At 35.7% G+C, this 14,098-nt stretch overlaps 1 protein-coding gene across 8 annotated transcripts in view; it reads left to right on the forward strand.

The window, feature by feature from the left end:
- TENT2 (terminal nucleotidyltransferase 2) overlaps nucleotides 1-14,098 on the forward strand; it is a 67,869-nt gene that overhangs the window by 51,753 nt on the left and 2,018 nt on the right. For all 8 annotated transcript variants that reach the window (XM_054512588.2, XM_054512601.2, XM_064596288.1 and 5 more), the window contains 2 exons: nucleotides 7,565-7,656; nucleotides 12,995-13,074. In XM_054512588.2, coding sequence (XP_054368563.1) covers nucleotides 7,565-7,656; nucleotides 12,995-13,074 — 172 coding nt within the window. The remainder of the gene's footprint in view (nucleotides 1-7,564; nucleotides 7,657-12,994; nucleotides 13,075-14,098) is intronic.

The raw sequence follows: 14,098 nt of genomic DNA on the forward strand, positions 1-14,098 counted from the left end.
TGAAACATCAGATTGTGTTTTATTCATTTACATATGTGAATGCTACACTTTTGGTCAGAAGCTACAAACTTGTCCAGAAATGTGTGATTTATAAAATTTAATATCTAGTGATTAATTATTAGAAACTAAATAGATTTTATATTCCTATCTAATGAAAAATGATAGTTCAGTAAGCCCAGTTTTAGTTGCCTACAGTAGCCATCCTGTCTTATGTTTAGCTCCCTCTTTTCATAGGAGGGCTGAATAAATGTTTGTGTTGGCCATGTATAGGTGCTGTATAGTTTGAAACCTCTGTTTTTAGGAAGTTAAGATTTATAGTAAAAAGCACAGCTAAGACAAACATGGAAAAAGATCTCCTTGATATCTGAATAGTTAGTATATAAAAATCAAGGAACACTCTCCTTTTTTTTCCCCTTTCTTCTGAGGGTGATATGTAAACATGGAACGCTGAAGTGTATAATTAGACTGGACTTAACTGAATGTTCCTAAGGGAGTTCTAGAAGTCCAGATAGAGTGGGGTTAGGAATTGCAGCTCTTCTGATCAATTTAGAAAGGTTTGAAGGGGGAAAGAGAAAGGACTTAGGAGTTTTACAAAGTTAGAGGAGGAGGGCATGGTTACCACAGGGTACCATTTTGAAAAGATTTGGAGAGGGGAATAATGATAGCATTCATTATAAATTGTTATTACTAGCTGGGAAAAACTGTTCCCAACAGATTATCTGTATCTTCTCATTTACATACTAGCCATATGTTACAATATTTATATCATGCCTATTTTACCAGTGAAGCGTATATAGAGAGAGGTGAAGAAACTTGCCATAAGATCACACAGCTAGTCAGGGGGAGTATTTCTGATAGTTTTGACTGCAAAATTAATACTCTTAACTATGGTGCTTTACTGCAGTGTTGGTATTGCCTTGTTTGCTATGATGCAGTAGCTCTAAAGAAACTTAGATGATTTGAAACATAGGGCATGAAAGAAGTAATGTTACTTAAATCCCTCAGCGCAAAGCTTTCATCAGACTGTGTCTGTTTTGTTTACAGTTTAGTCTCCATTACCTAGCCCAGTGCCAGACAGTGGGTACTTGAAAAATTCTTGCTATAAATAAATAATTTTGAACGGAGGGTAAGATTATAGACATGTTGCAAAGATCCTTAAAGATGACTTAAAAATTACTGAATCAGATTAAGAAAAAACGTAGGAAAAGTGCTGGTGGAAAGTAGTTCAATAAGAATGAAGTTATAATAATCATCATTAAAGATGATTAAAGACTTAAACCAGAGTTTAAGTCCGGGCAACAAGGAAAAAAAGGAAGGGGCCTTCATTTATAAGATGAGAAAAGATTTAAGACTATAAGACACTGGACATAAGAGACTACAAAGGTTATTCTAGAGTCAAGATTTGTAAGATGCTGCGGTAACAAAAGCTGATGTTTCGCGAGTATTTACTTCGTGTCCTACAGTATGCTGAGTGATTCTTGTGTATTATTTAATCCTCATAGTAACACCTTGTGAGGCCTAGGGAATTTGTGTACTTGAAACTTGTCCATGGCAGTACAGCTAGATAGTGAGAGAACTGGGATTCAGTCTCAGGTCTGACTCCAGAACCACATTCTTAATTGTTAGAATATATTGGCATTGTCTTTTCTATTGTAAATTAGTGAAGTTTGCAGAGAGGGAAAAGGATTCATAGAAAAAAGGTATATTTCTACCATGTATAGTTTAGGATTAGAGCATCTAGATACCAGTGCCTTGAAAGCCAACTGCTTTGTTGGACTGAAACAAAAAGGTAGATGAACAGGCTTGTGTATTAGTTTAGTATTAACAGAAACTGGCTGGTTGTGCCAAATGATACTGGCTAGGATGCTGAGACTTCAAAAGAGGTGTTGAACTTTTGGATGCGTTTGTTATCACTATGATACATGATTTTGGAGGCATTGTCACCTTTTCTTTCGTCATACAGTGCATTTGTCAAGTGTATTATTGTTTCATATCAGATATTTTCAGAAATTTGACTGTAGGGAGCACTGCCAAGAATGTAGTCATGGCAGTTAACAACTAGGTGCTGTGCAAAGGAATTCTGGCAGCTGTTAGAAATGTTTGTAAGGATTTCTTCTGAACTTTGAGACATTCATTTAAAAGATTCTCTTTGCTCAAAGACAGAATTAAGTGTCTCTTAAGGGATGCTTGAGTATATGGTATAAATGCTGCAGAAATTTTGTATGGCCATTTAAAAATTACTAAGATTTTCTTACCTACTTCACTCACAGCTTTCTTCTAAACCTTCCTGCTGAAAATTCTTAAAATGAAGCCATGCTTCTAGAACTGTACCTGGGAGCAGGGAACTGATAAATAAAAAAAGGATCAGGTTGCTCAGAGAAACTAGAAAAAAATAAAGTCTGAATGTAATCATTTTGTATTTTAACAAAACAAAACAAAATATAAGTTTTAAATATCTTACACCTAGGTACTAGAGATTCTAGGAGCCTTAAAAAGTTACCTATTTTGTAATCCTTTTATTCCCTGGATGCCTAATCACATGCCATTACTGCTAGTCTTATCTCTTGTGTTAAAAATGTATGCCTACATACTTAAATACATTTTTAAAAAAGATTTTATTTATTTATTTATTTGAACAGAGAGAGAGACAGCGAGAGAGGGAACACAGTAGGGGGAGTGGGAGAGGGAGAAGCAGGCTTCCCGCGGAGCAGGGAGCCCGATGTGGGGCTTGATCCCAGGATGCTGGGATCATGACCTGAGCCGAAGGCAGCCGCTTAATGGACTGAGCCACCCAGGCGCCCCTTAAATACATTTTTTAAGTAGGAAATTACAAAGGCCCAATTTTTTTGACTATCTCCTTTCTTACTGATTTTTTCCCTCTCATTTAATCAATAAATCATTGAGTGCCTACTATATATCAAGCTATTTTTCTATGCACCGGGGATATGACAATTAACAAAACAGGCAAAAGTCTTTGTCTTCATGGAGCTTACATTGTAGTATGTATTGTAGTACGGAGAGATAGACAGTAAACAAATAAATTGTATAGTATATACATGAGGTTAGGGATAAGAAGGAACTAATTTATAGTCTATCATTGAGATAGAAGGAAAGCCAATAGAATGTGTTGTCTTGGAATCCAAAGAGAAAAAATGTCTCGAGGGGGAAGGAGTGATTATTTGTGTCACATTTTTTGATGGATCGAGTACAAGATGAGAACTAAAAGCTGACCATTGAAATATTGGTCCACATGGAGGCCACTGGACCTTTATTAGGAGCAGTTTCTATGGAAAAATAGGGATAAAAAGCATCATTGGTGTGGGCTCAAGAGTGAACAGGGACGAATTAAATACAGATAGGATAGTGTTTAGACACTAGTAATATGTAGAGTGTATATACTTATAAAGGGGAGCAGAAAAAATGGAGTAGAAATTGGAGAGTTAAGTGGGATTGAGTTTTTATTTTTCTTTTTATTTATTTATTTATTTTTTTAAAGATTTTATTTATCTGACAGAGAGACAGCGAGAGAGGGAACACAAGCAGGGGGAGTGGGAGAGGGAGAAGCAGGCTTCCCGCTGAGCAGGGAGCCCGACGCGGGGCTCGATCCCAGGACCCTGGGATCATGACCTGAGCCGAAGGCAGACGCTTAACGACTGAGCCACCCAGGTGCCCCGAGTTTTTGTTTTTAGAAAGGAAAAATAACCTATCTTGATGGCAAAATTGATGATACCAGGAAAAGATATAGTAAATTGTTGAATAGTATGCTTTTTTGAATCAGGAAGGGTTGGAATCTAGAGCACAAGTGGGATAGGAGCACAGATGATGCGTTAATAATAATAAGTAAAAGAGTATATGGATTCAAAGGAATGCCAGTTGAATTGATGTGGGAGCTAGTGGAAAATATCTTCTGGTTGCTTTAGTTTTTTTAGTGAAATGAAGCATGGACATCACCTGGGAATGATTGTGAGGGAGGAAATTTGGAAAGTGAGGGAAAGTATGAATTGTCCTGTAGGAGAGTAAAGGAGTGAATTAACTATGGAAATACAGTATGTTTGGTGGGTAGTAGCATTTAGGGTCCTTTTGAGCTAAGTCATCATGAATTTTAAGTGAATTTAAAGTTATCATGAATTCAAGGTCAGCATGGTTGCGTATTTTTCTCCAGCCACATTGAGCTGCAGGGGAAAGGATTGAAGTAGACAAAGACTTAATTATGGTTGTATTTCAACCAACTAAGTTCAGTGCAGCAAGAAGGGTAAGAGAGTTTGGGGGGATGGTATGCAAGCAAGTGATTTTTAATAACTGACCATGGACTGAATGTATTCAGTCTTGAAAATGTGGACACGGGGATGGATGCATGTAGGACATCCAGGTGGCAGTTTCCAGTTGTTTTTTTTTTTTTTTTTTTTTTAAAGATTTTATTTATTTATTTGACAGAGAGAAACACAGCGAGAGAGGGAACACAAGCAAGGGGGAGTGGGTAAGGGAGAAGCAGGCTTCCTGTGGAGCCGGGAGCCCGATGCGGGGCTCGATCCCAGGACCCTGGGATCATGACCTGAACTGAAGGCAGACGCTTAACGACTGAGCCACCCAGTTGCCCCGGCAGTTTCCAGTTGTTAGTTGCAATAATTGTCCTAGAGCTTAGTAGCAAGGTCAAAGCTGGAGAAAAGGATTTGGGAAAGAAACATCAGACTGTTAAAGCTTGGGAGGGGTACTGTAGCATTAGAAGAGGATTGAAAGAGGCAAGGCCCTGATGGACACCAGCATTTAAGGGGTCAGGTAGAAGAAAGGGTCAGGCAGAAGAACAAAACAAAACTCTGGGATTAGAGCAGAATTTTCTGTTTGCTTACGAGGTTTGAAATCCCTGACATTTTCTTTTTGTTTTCTTCCCAGCCCTTAATAATAAAACAAAACTGTATATATTTGTTCACTTAATTTGACTACTCTTGCTTAATATATATAGCCACATAGTTCAGGCCCATAATTTTGACTCTTTGTTGGACTTAAATTTTTGTTTGTAATGTTCCAATGTAAGCATAGTATTTTGAAATAAATACTTAGTCACAAAAAGAATGGCTAGAAGAGAGTGAATAGATCAGTAGCAGTTCATTATCATTACTGAAGAAAAGAAGCAAACATCTTAACCAATGTAGGGTTGGTAAACCGAGTTTTACATTCAGAAGATTGTCATATATTATCAAATCTGTTTTAGATTAAATTAAACCATATATCTGCTCTTTTCTGATACATTCCTCTTCTATGGACTATACCTTATTTTACATTTCAATTATTGAGTGACAATAACAGATTTTTACATGGCAAACAAATTATGGTAGAAAAATATGGTATGATAAAAGGCTTAATTTTGGGCCTGTGTTTTAAAGAAAGAAATATTTAGGGAAAATGTTTCTAAATTGCCATTTGAATTTTACATTTAAATTCACTTCTAAGAGTAAAAATAGCATATAAGTTATATATATCAGGTTTTATGATTTCATATATTTAGTAATTTAGAAATATTTAAAAGTGCTTTGAAAATGCAATAGATTGAATCAGTCTAAATAATAGTGATTTAAAATATTTTTTTCCTCTGTGAAGTACTTCAGGTGTTACAGTCACTTAAATAACTGCATTATTTGGGTTGATTATAGGTTGAAGCTTAAATGATACCTGTTTAGGGATGATAAAGTGAATATTGGTATGTCACATATGTTTCTGTCACCTGGTTTAGAACCAAGTATTGGCATGTAATATAAATTCTGGATTGGATTTCATACAAGTATGGTGAGGAGAGTTCCTTTGATTTAAGAAAGTAAAAATTGTAATTTAGCAGCAGGATACAGTATTTCAAGATTCTAAACTTGTCTGAAAAAAATCGCTTTATCCCTTTTTAACATAATGTTTCCAATTTTAATTTTATTGCAGATTCAACTGTCCTGTAAGTTCAGTGAGAAACAAGTAGTCTCAAGAAAAAAGTTCATTTTATTAGTGAAATATATCTTAAGTGGTATAAAGTAAAGCACATAGTATAATTCAACCGTGATCATGTTTGGTTCAGGCATGTGGTTATATAACTCTCCCCTTGACATTGTTGTTTTATTTTAGTGTTATTAGTTATTTATTAATTTATTTAAGTCATCTCTGTATCCATTGCGGGGCCTGAACGCACAACCCCAACGTCAGGAGTTGCATGTTCTACCCATCGACTGAACCAGCCAGGCACCTCTACATTGTTATTTTAAAAAAATTTTGGAAACACACTTGGGCCAACAGAGCAGTGTACTTTTCTGTTTGGAGTTTATACTAATGGAGCTGCTGTACACGAAATACCTAAAACATGTTACTGTAATTAATACTGTTTCTCACTGATAACCCACTTAGTTTTTAAAAAGCATAAATTCTGATATGTATTCTTAAAGAACTTAAAGCTGTCTTTGCAAAGTATTTCTAAATTGTACTCCTCATAAGAAAAAATAGAAAATCATACTTTGAGGATCCTTTTCAATTATCAAACTTCACAAGATGCAATGTTTTTTTGCATATTTTACATAGAGATTAATCAGTTTTCCAGAAACAAATGCCGTATTGGACCCTCAATTATATTCCTAGGGGTTCTTTTTCATCTGATAAGTAGAAGAAGGGTAAGATAAATGTTGGAGTTGGAAGGTCCCAAACCTTGGTCTTTTTATTCTTACTGAAATGGTGGACAAAGCTAAATATGGCTGAAAATAGAGATATTAACTATTTTCCAAACTCATTTGTCTCTTAAATACAAACTGAATGGTCATACGTTTTACAGTGTTCCTTGAGAAAAAGAAAATTGTACTTGTGCAGAACTATTATAATTGTAAAGAAATTTTTAAAAAACAAAATATAAGGTTAGTACATACTAAAAACTGAACAATTACTTTCAGACATGCTGATAAAAAATTGTTTTACTTGAATATAACTTTACTGTTAAGAGCTACATCTGCTATATAGCAATAACAGTATGTTTTCATAGAGTATTAATTTTTCCTAAAACAGCATCTACTGGCTTCTCTTGGATAATTATAAAATTTTCTCCCAAATCATACAAGTGGCGCAGTAAACAAAAATTATTTAATGATACCAGAAAACAACACAAGATTGCATCTCTCTTAACAAATAAAAAATCCTTACTGAGGTGCTAACAGCGAATTGTAACAGAAATGTAACAATTTTTACATTTTTTGCTTACTTACGCTTTATTTTTCATATTACTTCATTTATTCAATAAATATGTATTGAAGGCCTCCTTTATACTAAGCAGCTATTTGAACAGTGAAAAAATACATAAATCAGCATCTTGGAGCTTTCATTCTGCTTCGGCGAGATATGCAGTAAACAGTAACATACTAAATAAGCAAATTGTTAGAATATAAGTGCCGTGGAGAAAAGAGAAGGGGAAAAGGGATTATGGTGCTGAGGGTCAAGGCAAGTTTCAGTATTTTGTGAGAAAATTAGAGTGGGACTTAGTATTATATAATAAATACAATAAAAGGGAAAATTAAGAATACAGTTAACAGTTATGTTTTTCTTCTTGTAGCTGGAACAGTCAAATGATTTCAGTTCGTGAAGCCAAAGCCATTCCCAGGCCTGATGGTATTGAATGGAGAAATAAATACATCTGTGTAGAAGGTAGATTTTCCACAACTACTTATTTACCATCTGGTTATCACCATGGTACTGAGAGAATTACTTGAATAATTCCAGTTTGTATTTCAGTTAAAAGTAATACATTTATGTTCTGACTTAAAAGTCTTTTAGTTATAAAATTTTCTTTTTTTTTCTTCCAACTTTTTGCTTAAATTCCAGTTATAGTTTAATATTAGTTTCAGGTGTGTAGAAGTTAGTGCTTCAACACTTCCGTACAACACCTGATGCTCATCACAAGTGCCCTCCTTAATCCCCGTCACCTATTTCACCCATCCCTCCACCCACCTCCCCTCTGGTAACCATCAGTTTGTTCTCTGTAGTTAGCGGTCTGTTTCTTGGTTGGCCTCTCTCTTTCGTTCCCCCTCTGTGTTGGTTTGTTTTGTTTCTTAAATTCGACATATAAATAAAATCATATGGTATTTGTCTCTCCCTCATTAACTCCACTTAGCATAATACTCTCTAGTTCCATCCACATTGTTGCAAATGGCAAGATTTCATTCTTTTTTATGGCCGAGTATTTTCATTTAATTTTTAAAAGTAAATTCTTTAGCTGTAAAAATGATAAATATGAATTTAGGCATTTAATCTTCTAGTTTATAATATTTGAGCAGTTTTTATGCATCCCTCCTGCTTGTAGTTGACTGAAGCTTAATTTCATGACTTGAAGGTAGAAGAAAATACTACCTTCATGTGATGATTCTTACATTAAGATAAAATGAGTTCTTTTAAAATTAAAACATTGATATTTAATGCAAGCTAGGTTTTTATGAATAGAAATTTATTTTACTTTAAAAATTAAATGCCCTGAAGATAATTCTCTAAAATTAATTTACGTATAGTTGAATACTTCTTTGAGTTGGTGGGAAATTGACTTCAAGAAGCACAATTATTCTCACTGATGCTAAATTGAAGACTTGTAAACCTTGAGGTAAAAAAGAATAAAGCGTTAAGTTCAGCATTTGTAGGAAAACATCACATTTAGAATGTTTTAATCTTGGATTACATGCAACATCTTAAGAGTTTATGAATATGAAATTAAATTTCCTGCTTTGGTGGTTGGTTTGTTACACAGTGGGTGTATATTATTTTAGTTACTTGTGTTCTTTTGAATATTAAATACTTGTAAAGTGCTGTGTGTGATGTGATCCAATAGCTTGGCATATGGCATTACGCTGTTAAAAAACACAGGCATACCTTGGATATATTGTGGGTTCAGTTCCAGACCACCATAATAAAGCAAGTATCGCAATAAAGTGAGACATGAATTTTTTTGGTTTCCCAGTGCATATAAAAGTTATGTTTACCCTATGTTGTAGTTTGTTAAGTACACAATAGCATTATGTCTAAAAGAATAATGTACATATCCTAATTTAAGAAGACTGTTGCTAAAAATTCTACCCATCATCTAAGTTTTCAACAAGTCGTAATCTTTTGGCTGATGGAGGGTCTTGCCTCAGTGTTGATGGCTGCTGTCTGATCAGGGTGATGGTTGCTGAAGGTTGAGGTGGCTATGGATTCTTAAAATGAAACAACAGTGAAGTTTGCTGCATCAATTGACTCTTCCTTTCACAAATGATTTCTCTGTAGCATGTGAGAGCATTTTACCCATAGTAGAACTTCTTTCAAAATTGGGAGTCAATCCTCTCAAACCCTGCCCCTGCTTTATCAACTAAGTTTATGTAATATTCTTAATCCTTTGAATCCTTTGTTGTTTTTTCAGTATTGTCACCAGGAGTAGATTCTGAGGAACAGGTCCTATCCACTCAAGTTTTATCATGAGATGGTAGCAATTCAGCCACATCTCCAAGCTCCACTTCTAATTCTAGTTCTCTTGCTATTTCCACCACATCTGCAGTTACTTCCTTCACTGAAGTCTTGAATCCCTCAAAGTCATCCATTAGGATTGGAATCAGCTTCTTCCAACTCCTGTTAATGCTGATATTTTGACCTCTTCCCATGAATCACAAATGTCCTTAATGGCATCTCGAATGGTGCATTCTTTCTAGAAGGTTTTCAGTGGCTTTTGCCCAGATCCATAGAGAAAGCACTATCTATGGCCAATTATAACCTTACAAAATATATTTCTTAAGTAATGAGACTTGAAAGTTACTCCTTGATTGATGGGCTGCAGAATGGATATTGTGTTAGCAGGCATGAAAACAGCAATCTCATTGTACATCTCCATCAGAGCTCTTGGGTGACCAAGTACATTGTCAAGGAGCAGTCATATTTTGAAAGGAATTTTTTTTTCTGAATTGTAGGTCTTAAAATAATATGTTGTAAACAGATGTGCTGTCGTCCAGGCTTTGTTGTTCCATTTATAGAGCACAAGCATAGTAGATAGAGCATAAATAGCATAATTCTTAATGGCCCTAGGATTTTCAGAATGGTAAATGAACACTGACTTCAACTTAAAGTCATCAGCTGCATTAGCCCCTAGTAAGAGCATCATCTTGTCCTTTGAAACTTTGAAGCCAGGCATTGACTTCTCTCTAGTTATGAAAATCCTAGATGGCATCTTCTTCAAATATAAGGCTGTTTCATTTACATGGAAAATCTGTTGTTTAATGTAGCCACCTTCGGGAATTATCTTAGCTAGATCTTCTGAATAAATTTCTGCAGCTTCTACATCAGCACTTGCGGCTTCACCTTACACTTACATTATGGAGATGGCTTCTCTCCTTAAGCCTCATAAACCAAACTCTGCTAGCTTCAGACTTCTCTTCTGTAGCTTCCTCACCTCTCTCAGCCTTCATAGAATTGGAGAGTTAGGGCCTTGCTTTAAACTAGGTTTTGGCTTAAGGGAATATTGTAGCTACTTGGTCTTCTATCCAGACCACTGAAACTATCTCCATATCAGCAGTAAGACTGTTTCACTTTCATATTCCTGTATTCACTGGAGTAGCTCTTTTCATCTTTTCATTTCCATAAGGAACTTTTCCTTTGCATGCACAACTTAGCTAACTTACCCAAGAAGCCTAGCTTTGACCTGTCTTGATGTTCAACATGTCTTCTTCACCAAGCTTAATCATTTCTAGCTTCTGATTTAAAGTGAAAGATACGTAACTCTTCCTTTCACTTCACTTGGATACTTCAAGGCCATCGTGTGTTTTTTTTTTTTAAAGATTTTATTTATTTGCGAGAGAGAGAATGAGATAGAGAGAGCATGAGGGGGGGAGGGTCAGAGGGAGAAGCAGACTCCCCGACGAGCAGGGAGCCCAATGTGGGACTCGATCCCGGGACTCCAGGATCATGACCTGAGCCGAAGGCAGTCGCTTAACCAACTGAGCCACACAGGCGCCCCATTGTGTGGTTAACTGGCCCAATTTCAGTATTGATGTGTCTCAGGGAAAATAGGGAGGCCTGAGGAGAGGGAGAGAGATGGGGCAACGGCCACTGGGTGGAGCAGTCAGAACACACACAGCATTTCTTAAGTTTGCCATCCTGTGTGGGTGTGGTCATGGTGCCCACAAACAATTATAATAATAACAGCATCAAAGACAGCTGATCACAGATCACTATAACAGATACAATAATGATGAAAAGTATGAAATACTAGGAGAATTACCAAAATGTGATAGAGACAACAAAGTGAGCAAATGCTGTTGGAAAAATGGCACTGCTAGACTTGCTTAGCACAGGGTTGCCATAGACCTTCAATTTATAAAAAAAAAAACAACAACCCACAATATCTGCGAAGTACAGTAAAGTGAAGTGCAGTAAAACAATGTATCCTATACTGTGACAATCAACTCCTTTTAAAAATGGCCTTAGTAAGCAATAAAAAATATATATATACACAAAAGGAGGATTTTTTTTTTTTAAATTATGGGCCTGATTAGATTATTTGACAAATCTAGAGTTAACCTCTTCATCAGATTTCCTATTCTTCCATGCTTTTTCCAGGTCTTTCCCCTCAAATTGCATTTTTTCCTTTTAGCGCCTTCATTTTCTTTCCCTCTAGTCACATTCTCTTTCAGCTTTAGAGCATACATAGGTCTTCTCATCCTTGAAAAATACTCTTGATTTTAGTGGCTCTTGTAAGTACTTTTTTTTCCCTCTTTTACAGTGCCAAAATTCTTTTTTATTTAAGTAGGCTCCACACCCAATGTGGAGCCCAGCATAGGGCTTGAACTCACGACCCTGAGATCAAGACCTGAGCTGAGATCAGGAATCAGATGCTTAACTGACAGAGCCACCCAAGCACCCCCAGTGCCAAAATTCTTAAACTCTAGTCATTTTTACCTACTCTTGGCATTATTTCAGCTATCTCATCTCATTTTAATGCCTTTAGTTATCTTCCTGTGCTCACTAGCATCCTCAGGTTCCTTCCTTCTCATATAGATAGTTTCCTTATGTCTGTATATGGACTCTTGTCTCTTACCTTGTGGATGAAGGGTTAGTGGGTGGGGGTGAAGATGTGGAAGGTAATGTTGGAGACACAACACACATAAAAACTTTTCCTTTGTTTTCTTTCTGTCTTCTGTACTTGCTATCCTGTTTCTCTCCTTTCACTGCCAAATTTCTCCTACAAGTTACTGTACTCACTGTATCTTTTTCTAAACCACCTACTCACACCATAACTCTGCACTGTTTTCTATCCTCCTGAGTATTAAACCTCTACTTTGAAAGCTAGTGACCGTTCTCCTGCTGGACAGATCGTGGTCTTTTAAATTAAAATTAAATTTAAAATTACCTTTCTGTGGTATTTGACATTGATCACCTTTTTTGTGTGTAGTGTTTTATTCTTTCTGATAATTGTTATTTAACTTATTTTTATTTCCCTTAGGGTAGGGATAGGTCCTTGACCCTCTGTGATTCTTCAGAATTCTTACTCACTTTTGTGATTTAGAATTAACATACCTATGCTGATGACTTTGTTTTAGTTATCCTCTCTCTTGAATTGTATCTACCTTATTAGAACACAGTTCATAATAAAACTATTTTTATTTTTATTTTTTTAAAGATTTTATTTATTTATTTGACAGAGTTAGCGAGAGCAGAAACAAGCAGGGGGAGTGGGAAAGGGAGAAGCAGGCTTCCCGCTGAGCAGAGAGCCTGATGTGGGGCTCGATCCCAGGACCCTGGGATCATGACCTGAGCCGAAGGCAGACGCTTAACCAACTGAGCCACCCAGGCGCCCCTAAAACTATTTTTAGATGCATATATCTGATAAGAGATTAGGCTTCACAATATGCAGTTGCTATTTTGTAGGTTAAAAACTGTCAAATATTGGCAGTTTCATATAGTTAAACCTAATATAGAAACTGAAGTTCTAATTTTAATAATTTCTTGTTTATATGTACATTTAACATTGCAGAACCTTTTGATGGAACAAATACAGCCAGAGCTGTGCATGAAAAGCAGAAATTTGACATGATCAAGGATCAATTTTTAAAGGTAAATAATGCATCAGATTAACTCTAGAAACATTAGTGTAATAGTATGCTTTGAAAATGGAAAAATATATTTATAATAGAACATAATAGCCGTTTCCTGTGTTATGAAGTCATTAAAGTGGCACAGTAGGAAATTTATTACTTGATTGATAGATACACTTTTCCTTCAGAGAAATCTGACTGTTTTTGTTCACATGGCTTTCACTCTGATGGAAGTAAGCATTTCCTTAGTGAGCCAGTTAAGCTCTCAGAATGAGTGAGTAAAACCTAATGGACTCATTTCTCTCCTTAAAATTTCAAGGAACTTAGTGTAGCTTTAGAAGAGGGCTGATGTTTGTTCCATGATTTTTCTTCTGCATACCCCACTGTAACAGTGAACCTGAGTACCTTTTTATCTTTGCTTATATTTTGAGAAATTAAAAGAAAATCAATGTGTATGTTTGTATACCCACACATTTTGTATATATAAACTTCAGCCATATGTATGTAAACTGTCATTTATTATTTGGCTCTTTGGTCTACAGTATGAATTGATTCATCAGTGATTTTGTTAGGTGTGGTTTCTTTCTTCAAGGAGTTCCACAGTACAGTGTAGAAACATTGATGGAAATATATACTGTGAGACATATAGGAGAGAATGCTTCATTGAAGAAAAAGATCAGTGAACTATCAAGGTTATTTTAGAGGAATACTTTCTCATTAGACATACAAGTGGACTTCATTTTGATGATAATTAAAAATGCAAGTGTATCATATTACAAGCTATCCTTCCACATTAGGCCCTCTCAGTTTGTCAGCCAGATTAGAATATTAAGATTAATGGAATTCTGCAGGGCAAAACAAATATCCAAGAGGGAATATTTTTGTCTATCAGAACAAATTGAGAACTCAAAAACATCATTGCTACATTGTTGATGCGTGAGTTTTCATTTAGGATTGATTAGCTATAAAACCAATACTTTCAGTCAATTGAACAACTGAAGTGAGAATTAAACTACAAAGATATGCAGTCACCAAGTAGTGAG

This window comes from Mirounga angustirostris, unplaced genomic scaffold, assembly GCF_029215605.1.
Source record: "Mirounga angustirostris isolate CCGP_5_RB_7025 unplaced genomic scaffold, mMirAng1.0.hap1 SCAF_7, whole genome shotgun sequence".
Classification (NCBI taxonomy): Eukaryota; Metazoa; Chordata; class Mammalia; order Carnivora; family Phocidae; genus Mirounga; species Mirounga angustirostris.